Raw genomic sequence first — 22,779 nt, 5'->3', positions numbered from 1 at the left:
GTTCTATAAAGCTTGTGATCAAAATGCTATATCTTTGCATGCTAGGACATGAACTTTGCCTGCTGGAACATGGCGTGGACGGTTGTACGCTTTGATGGGTAAAAAAACTGGCTGGAAAGCTGGGCCCAGAGTGGCGGTGAATGGAGTTCAATCCAGTTGGCGGCTGGTCACATGTGGTGTTCCCCAGGGCTTGGTATTGGGGCCAGTTCAGTTTAATGCTTTATCAATGATCTGGAGGAGGGGATCGAGTGCACTCTCAGTCAGTTTGCAGAGGACACCAAGTTAGGTGGGAGTGTTGACCTGCTGGAAGGCTCTACAGAGGGATCCGGACAGGCTGGATGGATGGGTTGAGGCCAACGGTATGAGGTTCAACAAGGCCAAGCGCCAGGTCCTGCACTTGGGTCACACCAACCCCATGAACGCTCCAGGCTGGGGAAACAGGGGCTGGAGAGCTGCCTGGCAGAAAAGGACCTGGGGGTGTTGGATGACGGCCGGCTGCATATGAGCCAGCAGTGTGCCCAGGTGGCCAAAGAAGGCCACTGGCATCCTGGCTTATATCAGGGACAGCGTGGCCAGCAGGACTGGGGCAGCGATCGTCCCCCTGTACTGGGCACTGGTGAGGCCCCACCTCGAGGGCTCTGTCCAGTTTTGGGCCCCTCACTCCAGGAGGGACATCGAGGGGCCGGAGCGTGTCCAGAGAAGGGCAACAGAGCTGGTGAGGAGTCTGGAGCAGGAGTCTTGTGAGGAGCGGCTGAGGGAGCTGGGGGTGTTCAGCCTGGAGAAGAGGAGGCTGAGGGGAGACCTTCTCGCTCTCTGCAGCTCCCTGAAAGGAGGGGGTAGCCGGGGGGGGGTCAGGCTCTTCTCCCAAGGAACAGGCGATGGGACAAGAGGAAACGGCCTCATTTATATCCAGTTTAGATTGGATATTAGGAGAAATGTCTTCACCAAAAGGGTTGTCAAGCACTGGAACAGGCTGTCCAGGGAAGTAGTTGAGTCGCTATCCCTGGAGGTATTTAAAAGTCAGGGAGACATGGTGCTGAGGGACATGGGTTAGTGGTGGTTTTGGCAGTGTTGGGTTGATGGTTGGACTCAATGATCGTAAAGGTCCCTTCCAACCTAGATGATTCTATGATTCTATGAAATGAACATAAAGCATATGAGGACAGCAATTTAATTGATTTTTTTTGTGTGTGTGTTACTACAATAGATGAGAAAAAAATTATTTTAATGAAAAGGAGATGATAACATTCAGTGTTTAACCTCATTCGTTTTTTCAATATTGACATAAAGATTCATCTTGCTGGACAACTTCTAAAAAATATTCCCCCAGCACTGCCCCCTTCAGACAGTAGTGCAGTCAGAGCTTTAAAAACTGCCTTGAATTTTAAATTGAGGGAAAACTAATCATCTAGATATTTCCAGCTTGCTTTCTTAAAGTAAAACTAACTTTGTGGCTTTTCTATTCTCTATTTTCAGGCTGGAACACAACAAGGAAGACTGGGAGTCTGAATCCAGGAAGGAGATTCAGCATTATCACAAGACATGTGAAATGTTGCAGGAGGAAAAAAAGGAGCTTTTGACTGAGCTTGAAGAGTCTCAGAAACTGTACAGCAAGTCTCAGAATGAACAGCAGAAACTGGAGTCAGAAATAAACAGCCTGAGAGACCAGCTTACTGACTTACAGAATTCCTTCACCAATTGTGAATTGGTCAGAGAAGAGCTGAGGAGTATGGTCAAGCAACAAGAGACCAGTATCCAGAATTTTAAATTCAGCTGCGAACAGCTTGAGGCTGATCTGCAAGCTTCCAAGGACCTAACAAATAAGCTGCATGAAGAAACTAGTGCCAAGGATCAAAAGATCATTACTTTGCTGTCTGCCAAGGAAGAAGCAGTTATGGCTGCTCTATCTGAATTACAGCAGCAACATTCTGAAGAGATTAAAGAGTTGGAGCATAGGCTAAGTAAGGAGAAAGAAGATAAAAAAGCCTTGGAAAATGAGAAGAACGAATTTCGTGACAAACTTGATCATCTCACTGAACAGATGAATAGAAGCAGAGAAGAAAGGAAGCAGCAGAAGGCACAACTGGACTCCTTCACCAAGTCCATGTTGTCTTTGCAAGATGACAGAGACTGCATACTGAGAGACTACAAGCAACTTGAGGAACGCCATCTTGTTATAATCTTGGAAAAAGACCAGCTAATTCAAGAGGCTGCTGCTGAAAACAATAAGCTCAAGGAAGAAATCAGAAGTTTTCATAGCCGGATGGATGACCTCAACTCCGAGAATGCCAAGCTGAATGCAGAGTTGGTGCGGTGTAGAGAAGACCTGAACCAAGTGATTTCAATAAAGGACTCCCAACAGAAACAACTTCTCAAAACACAACTTCAGCGGATCCAAACTCTGGAAAAGGAGAAGGCAATCATAGAAACACAGCTGAGGGAGTCCGAGCATACTCAGGATGATCTCAGGAAGTGCATGGAAGCCTTGAGAGAGGATAAAGTCAATATGTCTCAAGAAATTGAAACCCTTACATCCTCTCTGTCTCGGGTACAGAGTGAGATGACAGCATTACGTGAGGAGGGTCCCATCATGGAGTGTCAAGCACAACTGAAGGCCCGAGAGGAAGAGGCACAAGAACTGAGTCATAAGCTTTCCCTCTCACAGAAAAGGATAACAGAACTTGAGGGGGAGCTAGTATGTGTTCAAAGGGATGCAGCCAAGAGAGTGGGAGAAGCTGAGGACAGGCTCCGAAAGGAATTGAAGCATCTACATCATGATGCAGGGATAATGAGGAATGAAACAGAAACAGCAGAAGAGAGAGTAGCAGAGTTGGCACGGGACTTGATGGAAATGGAACAGAAATTTCTTGCAGTCACAGATGAAAATAAAGATCTCAGAGCTCAAATTCAGTCTTTTGGGAAGTCCATGAGCTCTCTTCAGGATAGCCGGGACCAGGCCAATGAAGAACTTCATGTTTTGAAACAGAAATACTCTGCAGACTTAGAGGAACAAAAGAGTCTAGTGCAGAATCTTCAGAAACAGATGGTTCAGCTACAAGAGGAGCAACATTCCACTGCCAGGGACCGAGATACAGTGAGATCTGAGCTGACAGAACTGCAGAAAGCCACCGATGAAAGAGGTCTCTTAGCCCAGATTGAGAAACTTAATCAGAAGCTCAGAGCCAAAGATGATGAGCTTCTTCATTTGTCTTCGGAACTGGAAAGCTCTTCCAACCAAGTCAAATCTTTCTCCAAGGCTATGGCAAGCCTGCAGAATGAGCGAGACCGTCTGCTGGATGAATTGCGTAAAACACGTAAGATTGAAGAACTGAAGCAACAAGCAGAAGGGAGCAATTCTGCCTCTCCTTCAGAAGTGCAGAGTCTTAAGAAGGCACTGTCCTCCTTGCAGGATGACAGAGACAGAGTAGTAAGTCCTTGTTCTCTCTTCCTGCTCTTACTTAAAGCCCCATAGGAGATTTGGATCTTCAGATCTTAAAATTCAGCACACTTAGATCTGGTATTTTCAATGTGAAACACAGATCTGTCATCACAGAATAGTTCATAGAATCATAGAATCTTCATGGCTGGAAAGGACCTTTGAGATCATCGAGTCCACCCACCCACACCCACCCAACAAAAAACCAAACAAACAAAAAACAAACAACAAACAAAAACACCCCAACAACCTACAATCTCTGCACTTCAGAGGATGCCCTGAAGTGCCAAATCTACACGTTTCTTAAACACCTCTGGGGATGGTGACTCAGACGCCTCTCTGGGCAGGCTGTTCCAGTGCCTGACCACCCTTTCAGTAGAGTAATTCTTCCTAATCTCTAATCTAAACCTCCCCTGCCGCAGCTTCAGCCCATTTCCTCTGGTCCTGTCGTTATTCCCCTGGGAGAAGAGGCCAACACCCACCTCTCTCCACCCTCCTTTCAGGTGGCTGTAGAGGGCAATGAGGTCTCCCCTCAGCCTCCTCTTCTCCAAGCTAAACATGCCCAGCTCCTTCGGCCTCTCCTCGTATGCCCTGGTCTCCAGACCCCTCACCAGCCTGGTAGCTCTCCTCTGGACACGCTCCAGCACCTCAATGTCCCTCTTGTACAGCGGGGCCCAGAACTGAACACAGCACTCGAGGTGAGGCCTCACCAGTGCCGGGTACAGAGGCACCATCACTTCCCTGCTCCTGCTGGCCACGCTATTCCTGATACAAGCCAGAACGCTGTTGGCCTTCTTGGCCACCTGGGCACACTGCTGACTCATGTTAAGCTGGCCATCCACCAGCACCCCCAGCTCCTTTTCTGCTGGGCAGCTTTCGAGCCACTCTGCCCCAAAGGTTGGAAGGGACTTCTGCAGATCTTCTAGTCTAACCCCCCTGCTCAAACAAGGTCAATTGGAGTTGGTTGCCCAAGACGGTGTCCAGTTGGATTTTTAACATTGCCATTGGTGGATATTCCACAACTTCTCTGGGCAACCTGTTTTTTCATGTATCTGTACTGTACTTTCATGTATCTGTTTCCAGAGTTAGTTGCTCCACCATCTTCCTGGGGATGGAGATGAGGGTGACCACTTGCAGTTCCCCAGTTCCTCCTTCTTGCCCTTCTTGTAGGTAGGGGTGACATTTGCTTTTGTCCAGTCTTCAGGAACCGTTCCCAGACACCATGAACTTTTAAAGGTAATTGCGTTGCCTCCCAATGACCTTAGCACTTGTGGGCACACTCCGTCAGATCCCATGGATTTAGTATGTGCCATCTATGTTATCTTCTCTGACATATGGAAGCTGTGATTTCATTCTTAACTTTGCAGGGTGGTTTCTCTGGTTAGTTTGATTTAAATGTGGAATCATAGATAGGGGTTCCCTATTAACCTGCTTAGTCCACATCTATGGAAACTCATGAATTTGATTTGTCTTAGATGTCTTAGAAGAGACTACAGGAAAGACTTGGGCCTGTTTCTCCTCTTGGCAGCTGACTGTCAAGACAAATACAAGGCATTGCAGCTTCATTTTGACATCCTTGCTTGCATACGTAACGTGTCTGTGTTTGTATAGCCTCTGGCACAATGCAGCCCAGCAACTTTTAGAGTTCTAGTTGGATGACAGACTTTTACAATCAGTTTTCACTGTCACTTAGTCTGTCTTAGTTTTCCCTTCTGTTAATTCACAACAGACTTTGTGATACAATTCTTAAACATGTCTTCCTTCTTGTCCACTTTATGTCTCGGTTCTTTGTAGATTATATCTCCTCTACTGCTGTTTTGTTGAACTTGCGTATCTGTGTAGTGCTGCTAGTACTAAGATAGATCCTCAGTAGAGGGATTTCCTGACTCGTTAAGTGCTTACCTGTCTCTAGAGTCAGTCATGTCTTGTCTTCGAAAACTGATTACAGTGGTGGATGTGTAATGACAACTTATTTCTAATTCCAGTCTGAGTAGACTGTCAAGGGGATTTTAGTTCCTCAGTTCCCTGGTTTACAGAAAATACAAACTTCAGGAGTTATTCTTAACCAGCTCCTTCTGTCTCACTATGTCTTCCTCCAAATAAGGGAATTAACATTGTAGTCTGGGATCTTTTTGTTAATTTATGTCAAATCTTCATGGAAGGTCTCAAAACTCACTACTCTCATTAACATTAGAGTTCTCTGAGGGTTTTTTTTCTGAGTAGTTTTTAGCAGACTGCTGTAATAACTGATTCTATTTCTAGTTTCTCTGTCATCTGAAGGTGACTTTTTTTGTCCAGATGCCACAAAGAGAAATTCTCTTAAACCCTTATAAGTAATAAACCTAGCTGCTTGCTCAGTTGTGATACGTTCTGATATTTTCCTTTAATTAAAGGTAAGAGAGCTGAAGAACCTGCAGCAGCAGTACATACTAGTCGGGGTAGAATCAGCTGAAAATTCCCGCTTAAAAGCACAACTACAGGAATATCAGCAAGAGGCAGATAAACAGCACCGTCTCCAAGAACAGCTGAAGCAAGAAAGTATTTTCTACCAGCAGGAGCTCCAGCAGCTTAGGTGAGAATTACCTGTCTTCTCACTGCCTCAGATGCAAATGTACCGTTTCTTTCATTCAAAGAGCAATTGTGGGCAGAAGGCAAAGAAAGCATTGAGAACCTCAGCAAAGAAAGCATTGAGAACCTCAGCCTTACCTGTGCCAGGCATGATTAAATCACTTTGCCTTGTTCAGGAGTGGGCGCACATTTCCCTGGTTCTGCTTTTGCCTCAGACTTAGGGTGAAGGATTACAGCCCAGCATTTGAAGGAAATGCCTGTGTGAAATAAATCAATGACCTTTTAATTTTTATTTTCTTCATCCAGTGGTGGCCGATATCATTTGTTTGTGAGGAAACTTAGGCTGTTTCTTGTATTGGAGCTTATGTATATAACTACAAAACTCTCCATTCCAAGCTGATGGTGAACACCCTTTATTACCCATTGATGTCGTTGTTTAGAAAATACTAATTTTACATGACTAATCCTTTGTTTCATTTATGTCTTCTATTTTTAAATAGTCTGTAATTCAAGTCTAGTAAACTGTCATCTCCAACTGAACTAAAATTAGTCAGATAAATATGCTCTGTTCTAGAAATAGGTAAAAAATTCTTTCATGTACTTCAGAAATCCATCTAAGAGTGACTGAACCTGGAGTGAAAGGGGTGGGGGTTTTTTGTGGAAAGATCATAGAATACTTTGGGTGGGAAGGGACCTTTAAAGGTCAACTAGTCTAACCCCCATGCAATGAGCAGGGGCATCTTCAACTGGATCAGGCTGCTCAGAGCCCTGTCCAACTGGACCTTGAATGTTTCCAGGGATGGGGCTTCGACCACCTCTCTGGGCAACATGGGCCAGTGTTTTGCTGCCCTCATTGTAAAAAAAAAAAAAACTTCTTCCTTATATCTAGTCTAAATCTGCCCTCTTTTAAGGGTAGATTTTTACCCTCAAAACCATTACCCCTTTGCAACCCAGGTCCTATTGCAACAGGCCCTGCTAAAAAGTTTGTCCCCATCTTTCCTATAGGTCCCCTTTAAGTTCTGAAAGGCTGCTATAAGGTCTCCCTGGAACCTTCTCTTCTGCAGCCTGAACAACCCCAACTCTCTTAGCTTGTCCTCATAGGAGAGGGACTCCAGCCCTCTAATCATCTTCAGGGCCCTCCTCTGGCCTGCTCCAACAGGTCCATGTCTTCCCTGTGCTGAGGGCTCCGTAGATGGACGCAGTACTACAGGTGCGGTCTCCCCAGAGCAGAGGGGCAGAATCCCCTCACTCGCCCTGCTGGCCACGCTTCTTTTGATGCAGCCCACAATGTGGTTGGCCGCCTGGGCTTCCAGTGCACGTTGCCAGCTCATGTCTAGCTTTTCATCCACCAACACCCCCGAGTCCTTCTCAGCAGAGCAGCGCTCCATCCCCAGCCTGTGCTGGTACTGGAGGTTGCCCTGACGCAGGTGCAGGACTCTGCACTTGCTGAACCTCATGAGGTTCTCATGGGCCCACTTCTCGAGCTTGTCCAGGTCCCTCTGGATGCCATCCCGTCCCTCAGGTGTGTCAACCACCCCACTCAGCTTGGTGTCATCGGCAAACTTGCTGAGGGTGCCCTCAATCCCACTGTCCGTGTCATTGGTGAAGATATCAAACAGTACTGGTCTGAATGCAGACCCCTGAGGGACACCAGTTGTCACCAGTCTGCATCTGGACATTGAACTGTTGACCACTACCCTCTGGATGCGACCATCCAATCAATTCTTCGTCCACCAAGCAGTCCACCCATCAAATCTATCCCTCTCCAATTTAGAGAGAAGGATGTTGTGGGGGACTGTGTCAAGGCCTTAGAGAGGTCCAGATAGACAACGTCCATAGCTCTTCCCTTGTCCACTGTTGTAGTCACTCCATCATAGAACGTCACTAGGTTGTTCAGGCAGGACTTGCCCTTAGTGAAGCCATGCTGGCTGTCTCGAATCACCTCCCTTAGTGTAGCTTCCAGTAGGATCTGTTCCATGATCTTCCCAGGCACAGAGGTGAGGCTGACAGGGCAGTAGTTCCAGGGTCCTCCCTTCTACCCTTTTTAAAAATAGATGCAATGTTTCCCTTTTTCCAATCACCAGGAACTTCACCTGACTGCCATGGCTTTTCAAATATCGTGGAGAATGGCTTGGCAGTGACATCAGCCAGTTCCCTCAGGACTCTAGGATACATTTCATCAGGTCCCCTAGACTTCAGTATGTTCAGGTTCCTCAGGTGGTCACAGACCCGATCTTCTCTTACAGTGGGAGGGACTTTGCTCCCCCAGGCCCTGCCTTGCAGTCCATCCACTAAAGAGGTGTGGGGAGAGAGGTTGCCAGTGAAGACCAAGGCAAAAAAAAATTGTTGAGTCCCTCAGCCTTCTCTTAGTCTGTTGTTTGTCAGTTGCGCTCATCGGGCGGGGTGGGGGGAGGGGGTATGCCTTGTTTGACCTTCCTTTTCTGGGAGACATACTTGTAGGAGCCCTTATTATTCTTTGCATCCCTTGCCAAGTACAGCTCCATCCACCCTTGGCCTTCCTGACCACATCCTTACACAACTGGGCAGCGTCCCTGTACTCTCCCCAGGACACCTGTCCCTGCTTCCACTGCCTGTGCATTTCTCTCTTGCCTTTTAGTTTGACCAGCAGGTCTCAATGTATGGCTTATCTTTGTCCAAAGTGACATAAAAACTTGTAGTGTTTCTTCCATCTCTCTGTCCCCAATCTGTCAAACTTAACACTTCAGATCTCGTACAGTTTGAAGTAGCTTACAAATGTTATTTATCTCCTGATAAAAGAAAAGGAGACTTACTTCCTGTCTGGCTTTAACAGTGTGAAAGAAGCTAAGGCCTCAAGTTTGCATGTTGGGACCAATGCTGTGGTTCTGGTGCATATTTGACTGAGGCAGTGATAATGTTATGATGACAAGTGGCATTGTCAATGACTTGCTTGACAAAACTCTCTGTACAGGAAGATCAAAACAATATCCAGGAACACTAAAAGTCTGAGCATTAAACAATCTGCAGTGTTGAGCCAAGTACAGAATACTTCCTTAAACCTGCTTTTAAGGTTCCTCTACTTAAGTGGGTTGTTTTGGTTTGGTTTAGATATCAAACTTCTTTTCTGGCATGGGGTAACAATAGGAAGTAGAATCATCCTCGGCTTGTTCTGAGCTGGATACCTGAATATCATAAGTGATACTGGCAATTTCCTTTGTGTTGTACTGGGCAGACAAGAGAAAACTACCTGGGAAAAGCAGAACAGCAGCATAAAGGAGCACTACCTGATGGTCATAGCAGAAAAAGACAAGCAACTGAGCCATTTACAAAGGATCACGCAAGAAATGAGACTGCCCCTCAGCAAGTCTCAAACTGTAGAGGAGCAGTACGAAATGAAGGTGGGTGGAAACACGCAGATTCTTTATTGCATGGCAATGTGAAGCTTGAAATTCAGCCAAAGTAGTACGTGTTGCTTGTATTCAGCTTGTATAGACTGCAGTATTGGATTTTGTTGTGTGGCCTCCAAGGACTGCCAGCGATGCAACTTCAGTCATTGAAAACGTTAAGAAAACTCTGGCGTACCTTTATGCGCTCTTCCCTTAGTTCATGGTTTCTAATGTTTCAAGAAAGACAGTAGAAGAGACAGGGCTTCTTAGGTACCATAGGTCCTTCTAAGCAGTGTAGAACTTCTCAGGTCATTCTTTCTGGCTAATTTAGAATTGCTTCTTGCACTGTGTTTCAATCTAAGATCTGGTTTAGTTCTTCTTTTAATGTCACATTCCAATTCTTAAGTTTTCTATTGAATATTTATTGCTGTTTTTACCGTGACAGGAATCTACAATCCTGACTCTACAATCCTGATAATCCTCAGCCCAGAGAGACTGAGGGTTGACCATTGCACTTTCTGCCTTCCTTCCCCTGTATCACAGTCCTAAAAGTAGAGTGGAATATGTTGAGTATTTTGCTTGGTCTAGGGAAGGATGCTTGCCTGCTGCATGTACAATACCATTACATTATGAGTAAGGAAAGAACTCTCCTGCCTAGGTCTGTAATGTTCCAGTGAGAAGCTTTTGTGTCAGCGGAGGAGGGAGGAAATCTCCCTTTATCCCTTTGCATCCCACACATGCATATATGCAAAGAAAAAAGCTAGAACAATGTGCATGTGATCCTCTCCTGGATAATGTTTCAGTGCTAGCCGTTTAGTCTGTGTTGACTGAGAATAGTGTGGACATTGCTCTGGTTTTTTGTTTGTTTTTCTTGTTCTCATTTATACACTTCCCCCTCCCCCTTCTTGTATCGTGGACAGCTTTAAGACAACTTCTGAGGAGGCCCATCATATGTACAAGTTCAGTGATCTTTCCTAATTGTTTGGATTTTCGGGTGGCTTTTAGGATATTTCTGTTTATTCCCTTTTGCTTGATCAGATCAAATTCCAGGCATAGGAATAATGTTCGGCTTTGACCTTGGAATACTAAGTGGAGAGGACTAATACAAGAGTGGGTTGTCACGTGTGCAGTACATTTTTCATTGTTCTTTCTCTGGCAGATTTCTTCAGAAGTTCTGAGAGGGGACTTCTCAAGCCTAGAAACAGAGACAAAACATCTCCAGGCCCAGCTAAATGACAGCCTGAAAGAACTACACCAAAAAGAGCTCAGAATTCAGCAGTTAAACAACAAGGTACCGATTATATCTTGCATTTGATTGCGGAATCTGGGATGAGGAATGTTGGGAAGAGGGTAGGCTTGAATAGGGCTCAGGGAGCAGGAATGAATCTTTCTGTTCTTGTGGGCATTTAGTGAAATAACCCAAAATCAGAAATATTAGTTGGAAGAGACTTGCGGTGATGACCTAGTACATCCTTCTGCTGCGCAAAGGAGCACTGTCACCAACATTAGATCAGGTCAGCCATGACTTTGCCTAGCTGCGTGGTGAAAGAATAGAGATTCCAGAACCTCTCTGAGCCTTTGTCCAATGCTGCTCTACACTTTTGATACAAATGTTTTTCTTAATGTCTAGTCTGATTCTTCCAAGCCACAGTCTGTGGCTATGGCCCCTTATTATATTTTTTGCCACTGTCAAAAAGTGTTTAGCTCTGTCTGCTTTATGACTGCCTTTAATTTAATTGTAATCTATTGTAAAATGTCCCTTTAGCCTCCTGTTTAGCAGGCTAATGCAGCCCAGCTCTCACGGGCATCGTGTGCTCCAATCCATTTACAATCTCAGCAGCCTTTTCCTGTATCCTTCCCATTTCTCTATCCATTTTAGAATGATTTAGGATGGAAAAGACCCGTAAGATTACCTAGTCCAACCATTAACCTAACACCGCCAAGTCCACCGCTAAGCCATGTCCCTAAGTGCCATATATACATGTCTTTTAAATACCTTCAGGGATGGTGCCTCAACCACTTGCCTGGGCAGCCTGTTCCAACACTTGACAACCCTTTTGGGGAAGACATTTCTCCTAATATCCAATCTAAACCTCCCCAGCATAACTTGAGGCTGTTTCCTCTTGTCCTATCAATTGTTACTTGGGAAAAGAGACCAACCCACCTCCCCTCACTATCCCCTCCTTTCAGGGAGCTGCAGAGAGCGAGAAGGTCTCCCCTCAGCCTCCTTTTCTCCACGCCGAACACCCCCAGCTCCCTCAGCCGCTCCTCACAAGAGTCCCGCTCCAGGCCCCTCACCAGCTCCGTTGTCCTTCTCTGGACACGCTCCGGCCCCTCGATGTCCCTCCTGGAGTGAGGGGCCCAAAACTGGACAGAGCCCTCGAGGTGGGGCCTCACCAGTGCCCAGTACAGGGGGACGATCGCTGCCCCAGTCCTGCTGGCCACGCTGTCCCTGATATAAGCCAGGATGCCAGTGGCCTTCTTTGGCCACCTGGGCACACTGCTGGCTCATATGCAGCCGGCCGTCATCCAACACCCCCAGGTCCTTTTCTGCCAGGCAGCTCTCCAGCCCCTGTTTCCCCAGCCTGGAGCGTTCATGGGGTTGGTGTGACCCAAGTGCAGGACCTGGCGCTTGGCCTTGTTGAACCTCATACCGTTGGCTTCGACCCATCCATCCAGCCTGTCCGGATCCCTCTGCAAAGCCTTCCGACCCTCAAGCAGGTCAACACTCCCACCTAACTTGGTGTCCTCTGCAAACTGAGGGTACACTAGATCCCCTCCTCCAGATCATTGATAAAGATACTAAACAGAACTGGTGCCAGTACTGAGACCTGGGGAAGACCACTTGTGACCAGCTGCCAACTGGATTAAACTCCGTTGACCACCACTCTTTGGGCCCAGCTTTCCAGCCAGTTTTTTACCCAGCGAAGAGTATTCCTGTCCAAGCCATGGGCAGCCAGTTTCTCCAGGAGAATACTGTGGGGAAATAGTGTCGAAGGCTTTAGTAAAATCTAGGTAGGCAACATCCACAGCCTTTCTCTCATCCACTAAGCAGGTCACCTTGTCATAAAAGAAGATCAGGTTAGTCAAGCAGGACCTGCCTTTCATAAACCTGTGCTAACTGGGCCTGATCACCTGGTCATCCTTATGTGTGTCACGTGATCGCACTCAAGATGATCTGCTCCATAAACTTCCACAGCACCAAGGTCAGGCTGGCAGGCCCGTAGTCCCCGGATCCTCCTTCTGGCCCTTCTTGTAGGCAAGTCTCACATTGGCTAATCGCCAGTCAACTGGGGCCTCCCCGGCTGAAAATGAGTGACCTAAAACCAGTACCAGTATTCCAAGTACAGTCTTACTGGTACCAAGCAGAGCAGGTAATAACTTCCCTCAATCTGCTAGCCATGCTTCTCCTAATGTAGCCCAGTAGACAATTTGCCCTGTTCACAATGGGGACGTACTCTTGACTTGTTTTCAGCTGGGCAGCTGCTGTAACTCCCTGGTCCTTTACGGGAGAGCTGTTGCCTCAGCAGTCTTTTCCCATCCTATACTGATGCATGGGTTTTGCCTCAGGTGTAGAAGTTTACATTTCTTATTGAACTTGAGATTTTTGTTGGCCCATTCCTCAAGTTTCTCAAGGTCCCTCCAGATGGAAGTTTTGATCTTTGTCATATCAGCCACTCTCCAACGTTCAATATTGGCTGCAAATTTGGTGATGCTATACTCTGTGTCAGAACTTCAGTTGCTGTCAATGTTGACCAATGTGTGCTCCAGGTAGGCCCCAGGATTATTCTGCGCATTGCTGGCTGTCAAGCCATTGGTCATTGCCTTTAAATCTAGTGGTCCGGATAATTTTTGACTATGTAGCAGTTAATTTGTCTAGTTCGTAGAATCATAGAATCTTCATGGTTGGAAAGGACCTTTGAGGTCATCGAGCCCAACCATACACACACAAAAAACCTGCTACAATCTCTGCACTTCAGAGCATGCCCTGAAGTGCCAAATCTACACGTTTCTTAAACACCTCTGGGGATGGTGACTCAGCCGCCTCCCTGGGCAGGCTGTTCCAGTGCCTGACCACCCTTTCAGTAGAGTAATTCTTCCAAATCTCTAAGCTAAACCTCCCCTGCTGCAGCTTCAGCCCATTTCCTCTGGTCCTGTTGTTATTCCCCTGGGAGAAGAGGCCAACACCCACCTCTCTCCACCCTCCTTTCAGGTGGCTGTAGAGGGCAATGAGGTCTCCCCTCAGCCTCCTCTTCTCCAAGCTAAACATGCCCAGCTCCTTCGGCCTCTCCTCGTATGCCCTGGTCTCCAGACCCCTCACCAGCCTGGTAGCTCTCCTCTGGACACGCTCCAGCACCTCAATGTCCCTCTTGTACAGCGGGGCCCAGAACTGAACACAGCACTCGAGGTGAGGCCTCACCAGTGCCGGGTACAGAGGCACCATCACTTCCCTGCTCCTGCTGGCCACGCTATTCCTGATACAAGCCAGAACGCTGTTGGCCTTCTTGGCCACCTGGGCACACTGCTGACTCATGTTAAGCTGGCCATCCACCAGCACCCCCAGCTCCTTTTCTCCTTAGTTACCAAACGTGAATACTGTGAGTGATGATGTTAAAAGCTCTGTGTACTGGAGCTGGCTAGGATGGAGTTAATTTTCTTCATAGCAGCCCCCAGGGTGCTGTGTAATAGATCTGTGACTAAAGCAGTGTTGACAACACACCAATGTATTAGCTGTTGCTGAACAGTGCTTGCACAGCATTAAGGCCTTCTCTGTTTCTCGCTCTGCTCTCGCTGCAGTGAGTAGGTTGGGGGTGGGCAAGAGCCTGGGAGAGGTCAGAACCTAAACAGCTGACCTGAAGGGACCAGAGGGATATTCCAGGCCATGTATAGATCACATTCAGGAGGATCAGTGACAGTAGTGTCTGAATGAGCAACTTTTCTGCCACTGAATTTTAGTGCTCTATTTCTAAAGTTGCCAGAGGGAGAAAGGAGGAGGGAAGAGGACAGAGGAGGACAGGGGGAGGGGAGGAAAGAAAGAGAGGAGAGAAGGGGGAGAGAGAGAGAACAGACTGGGGGGGGCAATGGGGGAAGGATGGGGGGGACGGAAGAGAGAAGGAGACCAGACAAAGGGACCAGAGAGCGAGATTATGTGAAGAAAGTTGTTTCCAGGTTCCACTTCTGTTGTCAGGAGTTCTTTCTAGCTTCCTGCTTTCTAGACTCCTGAAGGCAGTCGCTCCTTTGGAAGGCACGCTTGTGATCTTCAGTGCTGCCTGTGATCTTGAAAAAGTTTCTATGTCTTAGTGCAAAATGACAAGCAGTTCGATTCCCACATTGAAATGGAAGATTCAGAATTTGGCAGTCTTCAGAAAGAGTTGCATTCAAGGAGAAAGCAAGAATATAAAATCATAACTTATTGACGATATTTCTGAAAGGTTTAGGTCAATCTCAGCACTTTAGAAACCTTGTTTTGGAAGAGTGTTATTCTGTATGTCGTGTTGATGTTTTGGGACTCCTGTTCTGGAAACCTTAGCCACAAGCTACAGTGGAGATTATCACTGGTCTTTGGACCTTAGTAACATGCAGCATGTCAGTTCCCATGTTCTCAATAGAAGTCTTACCCTCATTTACACAGAGAACAATTTTGCTTTCACAAAAATACGATTTCTTTATCTAGCAGTTGTATTGTCTTCTCAGCTCTCTCAGGTCTTTGAGGAGAAAAACGCCCTCTCCCTCCAGCTGCGCGGTAGCAGTCGGAACATTTGTGAGAGCCATCAGCACTACAGCGAGGTTCTGAACCGCTGCTTGGTGCTTGAGAGACAGCTCCAGGAGCTGCAGTCTGCAGACAAGGGCTTGGTAAGGATGGTCATCTTGGTGCCAGGGAGGGAAAAGCTTATTGCAGATGGTTCCACTAACTGAGCAGTATTGTATCTGCCATACATTCATGCTTTCTTTCAGGAGATGTTTGCAACAGATGCTGCTCCAGGAGCACCCCAAGAAAAGAATGAGCCTCAGAGAGGCAGTTACACACCAGAATTGCAGGAGTTACAGCTGAGGTAAAGAAAGCCTGAGAAAACAGGGGTGAGGATGTTAGTCCTGATGGAGGTGTTTAGGCTAGTGATGAGCCTATTTCTGTTGCTCTCTGTCAGAGTGTTGGAGAAACTCAGTTCCACGCTAGGACCTTGTGGAAGTAGAGGAACTGTTACATGCCCTTGACAGCTGTCATTAGTTATCTCTTTGGATTGAACTTCAAAAAATGAAGAGATTACATGCAGCAGCAATTCCAGTTCACCATCACCAGCCAATCTAGCATCTTTGATTTGATGGGCTGGGTCCTCAGTAACTGCTTAAGTATATTAGTGGTCCTGGTCTTAAGGCTGTTATGCTGAGTGTGTCTGGAATTGAGACCTAGCACACGACTCCTTGTAACCTTCTGGAATTAAGATCTAGCACACGATTCCTCATACCCTTTCAAAATAACTTTCAGAAGGTGGGGCCATGGATGACAGGGCCAAGGAACTCCTTCCTGATGTGACGCAGAAGCTTCAAGAGATTTAGCTTCTCTTTATTAATAAGAGGTGACTTATTAAATATTAATAAAAGATGACTAAGTCTTCTGTGTAAAGTGGAAGGGAATTGGAGTCTGTTCATGTACTGCATCAGTGAATACAACAGAAACAGAATAGTCCATGAATTAACCCTTTTTTGACACACGCTTGGTTATTTTCTGACAGGTTGTCTGAAACGGAACACTTACATAGCAACACAAAGCAGGATCTGAGGTATTTAGAGGAGCAACTGGAAGAAGAACGAGACCGTCGTCTTGCTGTAGAGGAGGCACTGGCTGCTGCACAGGATCAGATCAGGAGGTGAGGGAGCTTGAGCAAACAGGCAGTATCAGCCTAAAAGTATGGTGATCCTAGCTCTGTGTTCATCTGCACTTCATTACATCCTTCTGTCAAATGTCACTGGGGGCACAGAAACAACTCTACCATGTCTATCACAGAATGGTCGAGATTGGAAGGGACCTCTGGAGGTCATCTGGTCCAATGCTCAAGCAGGGCTATGTAGAGCTGGTTGCCCAGGACCATGTCCAGATGGCTTTTGAATCTCTCCAAGGCTGAAGACTTCACAACCTCCCTAGGCAACCTGTGCTGCTGCTCAGACACTCTTACAGTAAGAAAGAGTTTCCTGATGTTCAGGCTATCTATCCTTCAATTGTAGACAGAGATAGAATGAGACAACTGACTAGACATTAAGACAAATTCTGACTAGAAATGAGATGCCAGCTTTCTCAATGAATTAAATTAACTGCTGGAAAATATAATTTGGAGACTGGGAATTGGGTGAAGGCAGAAGAGGAGCTTCCATGCTTCCAGGGGATTTGTCTCCTCAGTAAGCATCTGTCTGTCATGGGCAAAACAGTCTTGACTCAAAGAATGTCACTCAGTTTTAATGTATTGCCAATTAACAAACTTCTACTTAATTTGGGTATTAAGAAACAACTAAACACTTAGGGAAAACACTTCCCACTGCCTTTCCCAGGCTCAGTTTCAGTCCAGACACCTCTCCTCCTTTGTTGCTAGTATCCAGTCCTATTGTTTACACCGCACATTACACTCAGTCCCTTTGGTGAGGCAAAGGGCCGCGTAGGAGGCTGGGGTCAGTATGTAGTTATTTCTCTCCGCTGCGCCTTGTTTCTTGCTCATTTCCTCCTTCCCCTAGCAGCTACCACCCTTTATTAAATATGTTTGAGCAGAGGCACAATATCCTCCTCTGATTGTAGTTTTGGCAGACAGTGAGGAATCACTGCTGGAAAGCAGCTCTGCAGAGAGAGAACTTGGAGTCCTGGCAGATGACAAATTGACCATGAGGCAGCAATGTGCCCTTGTGGCCAAGAAAGCCAATGGTCTCCTGGGGAGCATTAAAAAAGAACGTGGCCACCAGGTCGCGGGAGGTCATCCTCCCCCTCTGCTCTGCCCTGGGGAGGCCACATCTGGAGCACTGTGTCCAGTTCTGGGCCCCCCAGTTCAAGAAGGACAGCGAACTGCTGGAGAGAGTCCAGCGGAGGCTACAAAGATGATCAAGGGACTGGACCATCTCTCTTATGAGGAAAGGCTGAGAGACCTGGTGCTGTTCGGCCTGGAGAAGAGAAGACTGAGAGAGGATCTCATCAGTGCTCATCAATAGCTAAAGGGCGGGTGTCAAGAGGATGGGGTCAGACTCTTTTCAGTGGTGCCTGGTGACGGGACAAGGGGCAACGGGCACAAGCTGGAACACCGGAAATTCCGTCTCAACATGAGGAAAAACTTCTTTACTGGGAGGGCACCAGAGCCCTGGCACAGGCTGCCCAGAGAGGCTGCGGAGTCTCCTTCTCTGGAGATATTCCAAACCCGCCCGAATGCGTTCCTGTCCGTCCTGCTCTGGGTGACCCTGCTTTGTCAGGGGGGCTGGTCAGATGATCTCCAGAGGTCCCTTCCAACCCCTACCATTCTGTGATCATTCATTGCCAGCCAGCTGGAACCAATTGTGACTGGTACAGGACATTTCATTGCCTCCTGCCACACAGCTCTCCCTTGCAACTCCCTGTTACCAAAACCTTGCCATTTATACCCAATGCACTGTGTCTTTCAGGTTACTTGACAGATGTCCTTATAGTCAGCAGAGAAAAGGAGGCTGAGCTAGACTAGATGTTAGGATTAGGATGCAGTGAGTTGCATGTTAGAAATGCCTGTTTCTTCTCATTGACTATAAAAGTGGGTTTTATCACATAACTTGATTCTAGGCACTTGTGCTGTGCATTTCTTGTAGTTAAAATAAACCTCACTATTGGAGTTTCTTACATGAAAACAATGGCTTTCTTCTCACACACATGCCAATTTAGCCAAAAAATAAAGCTCTGGATGGAGTTCCCTGGTAATTGCTACACAACTCAGACAACTGTAGTGCCTTCTGTAGCATTAAAGTCTATGGAAGCCTCCTACAACTGATTTCACTTCACTAACTAATGATAGCCCAAAGATTTGACGGTACTATTTCCGCATTTCATCCTTTAATAGTATCTTATCAATCTTGAATATCTGTCACTAGAAAATACTTAGGAAGAACCAGTACTATTGAGACCAGAGCTGGCTTCTAGAATAATTTCATAGAATTTAAAATATACACTTAAATCATTTGCCCTGGCTTCTTTCAAGTTACACGCTATGAAATTTCACTTGAAAGACCCTGTTAACGCAAAGACCTCAGTTAAGTTAGAGAGTTCTAAATTCCTGAAAGATGAAAGGAAAAAAACAGCACCAAAAAAGTCATGAGTTTTGAAGTGACAGGATATAAATTAGGTAAGAAGGGACTCCACTGCCAGCAGCCGAGTTGCTCTCTCTACTGGAGAGGAATGGTAATCTGCATATCACGCAGTATGGAAGTTTTACTTTTCTCTGACTGCAGGCGCAGGAAGTGGCTGGCACTGAGCAAGTATAATTTGTATAGAGAGCACAATATGCCTACGCTGTAACGGTTTCACCAGCCTCCTGGTGGAGGAAGGAGGATCACTGCTAGTTGGATCACCCAGTCCTCCTGCTCAGCTTGAGCTCAGGAGGCACCACCTTTGTACAAATGAAACCAGTTCTTGTCAAGTGAGGCCATAGCTTGTTTGCAATGGTTCATTACTTTTTGCAGAAATACGTCCTTTCCTAAGCTTGTCTACAGTGTTGGGTTTGGGGCATCATAAGAAACTGAATTTAATTTCGTGGTTTTTTGTGACAGGTTGCAGTCAAGTGAGTGGACGTCGTCCTTAAATGCTAGCATTGATATGACTCCAGGTCACGAGCATTCCTTGCTGATTGACTCCATGGATAATAATTTCAGCAAAGTAAGACTTTACATTCGTAGCTCAAAGATGTGAGCCCTGGCTGATACAAGAAAATGCGAACTGAAAACTGTGAACCTATAGGAGCTAAATCCTTCTGTAGGCACATGTAAATCTGTTCGTGCCTGTGTGGGTTTCTGCTCTTATCTTCCTCTGTTTTCCACGCCAGAAGCCACATGTTGTTCTGATCGCGACCGTGCTACAGTCTGCATAAGCAGACTAAATTTCAGAGGTCACTAAAACTGTAGACCAGCATTGTTTGTGCCTAAATGGTGGTCCCAGGTTCCTTGTGGAATATTCAACGCCTCAGTGGGGAGCAAACAGGCAAAGCCTGTGCAAACAGTGTGTAATCTCATGCATAAGAAGTGTACGTGTTACTGAACCTAGCCATCTGCAATGTCTGGAGAGTCTACCCTTTTGTTTAGCAGCCACCTCAGTTTTTCCCTACTTGTCATCTTTCAAAGCTGCATCAGTCAGGCTGGAAACTGCTTTTTCGCTGTACTGAAGGACAGCCTGGCAGTTACCTGTCCTGTTTTGCTAACCGTGAAGCCCTGCTGAAGAGTTGGGGGTGGTGCTCTCAAGAGGAGCATCACCAGAATTACGGCAGGAGCCGTAACCGGATGCTGCTCTGTGCTCATGCTTGGGGTTTGTTATAGAATAAACAGTTTTTTCTTTCTATTGGAACTTTTCTAGTAGATGTTACATTGTCTGAGGACTCCTGGAAGAGCCCCTGTAGAGTAAGGTCACTCTACAGCAGCTTGTCCAACAGCTTCAGAAGCCCTTTCAGCTGCAAGGGTGAAAGAATGCAACAAATAAATAATAATTTTCTTCTTCTAGGCTACAGATTGAATAAGGATTCTTAGTAGCTCAAGGCTCTAGCAGAAAAGTACTGTTGATCCATTTGTTTATATTTCACTTGAAAGGGCTGGAAATTTGTAGGGACCAAATGTTAGAGGGATATGTTCTGCAGTCTGTTGCCCTTTCTCAAGCAGAATTGGAGAGAGCTGGTTCATAAGAAACCTGCAGAGAGCAGGGGAAGGGGAATATTTCACTGAGGATCAGCTCTAGAGGCCGAATCTGACAGTGGAACGGGTTTGGGAAGGTTGATGCTCATTAGCTTAAACTTAACTTCATGGTCAGGAGAGCTCTGGATGAAGGCAGCTGGACATACCCATTCCTGGTACTGACTGGTCTCTCTTTTACTCTTCCAGACTCGGAATATCCTTGGACTGCGACGCCTGTTACGCTCTCTCTTCCGATCCCGGACGCACTTGCCTATGCTAGTGGCCATGTATCTGCTTGCTGTCCACGTCCTGCTCTTCCTGTGTTTTACAGGCCACCTATGAACAGCAATAACAGCCGCCTCTTGAGCCACAGCCCTCTGTGTAATCCCTGGGCCTGCATTCCCTATCAACAGGGCAGCACGTCACCCAGCTGCCTTCTTTTTCCAAATTGGCCCTTAAGGAGCAGCTGCCCCCAGCAACTTGCACCTAGGTCGCTTGCTGGCAAGTACACAGCAGCCAGTGCTGATGCCTGGAATCTGTTTCCCAGACATCTGCCATTCCTTCAGTGTTTTTAAACGAGTGGTACATTTTCTGAGCCAGGGTCCTCATGCTACAAGCCTCAAGGACAGCATCTGTTCATGTACCTGGAGGAAGCACCACTCATTTTGTATAGTATCATGCAGTGGTAGGAATAAGAAAAAAATTCTTGAGTTCCTGCAGTACTTCAACACTTCTAGGAACTGCAGGATCCTCCCCACTGAATCAGTGAATTGGGTTGGGGAAACGCTGTAGTTAGATACAAGAAAGAGAAGTTTCTTCCCTTTCTTCCATCCCTTAGATTTCCTCTGTGGCTCAGTGCTGTTTGAAATGCCATATCCTAAGGAAGTTTTAGACACTTTAAGGAACATGAATTGAATTTCAAAATCGTGTTCTCTGCTCAGTTGCATCTCCTGTTGAAGGAAGGCCAAAATTAGTATGTCTGGACCTGCTGAGCATTCCATTTAAAAACAGTCATATGTCTGCCCTGACAAGCTGTAAAATAATGTCAGTAATTTAGTTATTGAAAAGGAATAGGAAGCAAGAAACTTTTTAGCTCTAAGTTAATAACCTTGCTGCTTATAGCATTCGTGCACCTCTCACCGCGGAAGGTGCTTGCATACCTCTTGAAATGAGAGCAGCCGTGCTCCTGCGTTCTCATCCACTGAACCCTTGTCACAAGATCAAACGTGTACAGGCTGTGTCGAAGAGTTTCATAATGTGGTATGTGGGCCCACATCAAAGGCAGAAGCTCCAGAAGTAAACTGTTCCCCCCCTACACTGAGGAAGGGAATAGAGTTCTGAAAACTTCTGGCATCTCTGCTTTAGGAAAAGCCTGTTGTAGAAAGTTAGTGCTGGTCACTGGACTTGTTTGAATCTAAAGCAAACTGATGCAAATGGACTTGATCTTATAGGATATATGTGTTTTCTAAAGAATTCCTGAATACGTCCTGGAATTGAGACTGCTGTCTTCCAAAGGGAGAATGCTGAATGAGTCGAGTTCCCTGTCAGAGACCAAGTGGTGGTTCTGTTCAGAGTACTTGCCAGAAGGATGGTATTTGCTTCTTGCTAGTGTGTTAACAGTCACATTTTTCCCATGGGAAAGGGGTAGTTCTTTTGATGTTGCTGGTAAACTAAGATTCTGTAGCAGTGAACAAAGCCCGTTTGAGGATGGATTGATTTTATTATGGTAGCTAAAAATAACTGGCAGGTCCAGAACATTGGCACTATATATCCATTTGTGCACTACCCTTGATGATCCGTGTGGACTTCCTCAACTATATAAAATTCAGTGACCAAATACTTTGCCTATACCTTCCTGGGGGATGTGCTGCTGTATATAGAATAAAGATTATTTTTCAGATGGAATTTGTATAATGGTGTCATGTAAATGTCAGATCTCTTCAAGGTATGGTGCTGCTGTATCAATCCACCACCACCATTATAACAAAAGCTAGTAATGGGGTGTTGTTAGACCACAGATAATGTTTCCACTGTATTTAATAGGAGCAAGAATTATAAGCAAAGTATGTTTCCTCAAAGCCCATGATGCAAGTTTTCCTGAACTGAAATAAGCCAAGCTTCTGCTGGTTCAGAGACATTCAGGTATTTTATACCTTCAGGTAGAACAGTTACAGCTTAGATTAAATATATGAATAAATAAAATAAAACCTCAGAAGGAACTCCTGATCTGAGAATCATAGTCTGACCTAACAGCTTTGTGATTTGACCTAATGAAGATGTGGCGTTTTAGCTGATGTTTCCTGTTTCAAACATTTTAACTTTTTATTTCTTCTCTATTTGGTGGACCTGTCCTGCCTAGTGGTTTTGATCTATCTCCAATAGATTCTGAGAAGCAGATTCCGATGGAGCTGTGCTCTGCCATCTCCACTACACAAGCCAATTCAGCATGTCCGCTACTGAGACCGGCCCAGGATGTGTCTGTGCCAGGGGGAAGGTGGATAGGTGTGAGGCTCTGGGTATGGTAGAGAAAGCACATGATGA

The 22,779-nt window shown here is 46.1% G+C and overlaps 1 protein-coding gene across 8 annotated transcripts in view; it reads left to right on the top strand.

Annotated features, from left to right (window-relative positions):
* GOLGB1 (golgin B1) overlaps nucleotides 1–22,184 on the top strand; it is a 57,787-nt gene extending 35,603 nt beyond the window's left edge. For 5 of the 8 annotated variants that reach the window (XM_054181557.1, XM_054181566.1, XM_054181582.1 and 2 more), the window contains 9 exons: nucleotides 1,477–3,427; nucleotides 5,830–6,008; nucleotides 9,216–9,381; nucleotides 10,529–10,660; nucleotides 15,064–15,222; nucleotides 15,325–15,422; nucleotides 16,101–16,235; nucleotides 19,132–19,237; nucleotides 20,446–22,184. In XM_054181557.1, the coding sequence (XP_054037532.1) occupies nucleotides 1,477–3,427; nucleotides 5,830–6,008; nucleotides 9,216–9,381; nucleotides 10,529–10,660; nucleotides 15,064–15,222; nucleotides 15,325–15,422; nucleotides 16,101–16,235; nucleotides 19,132–19,237; nucleotides 20,446–20,580 (3,061 nt within the window). In that variant the 3' untranslated portion in view covers nucleotides 20,581–22,184. Of the gene's footprint in view, nucleotides 1–1,476; nucleotides 3,428–5,829; nucleotides 6,009–9,215; nucleotides 9,382–10,528; nucleotides 10,661–13,582; nucleotides 14,346–15,063; nucleotides 15,223–15,324; nucleotides 15,423–16,100; nucleotides 16,236–19,131; nucleotides 19,238–20,445 lie in introns of those variants that run through there. The other 3 variants (XM_054181598.1, XR_008463288.1, XR_008463291.1) reach the window with 3 other exon arrangements.
* Nucleotides 22,185–22,779: the final 595 nt, after the last annotated feature.

Source organism: Rissa tridactyla, chromosome 1 (assembly GCF_028500815.1).
Source record: "Rissa tridactyla isolate bRisTri1 chromosome 1, bRisTri1.patW.cur.20221130, whole genome shotgun sequence".
In the NCBI taxonomy this organism is placed as follows: domain Eukaryota; kingdom Metazoa; phylum Chordata; class Aves; order Charadriiformes; family Laridae; genus Rissa; species Rissa tridactyla.
Note: the sequence above shows the minus strand (reverse complement) of the source record. Positions and strands in the feature narration are given on the sequence as shown.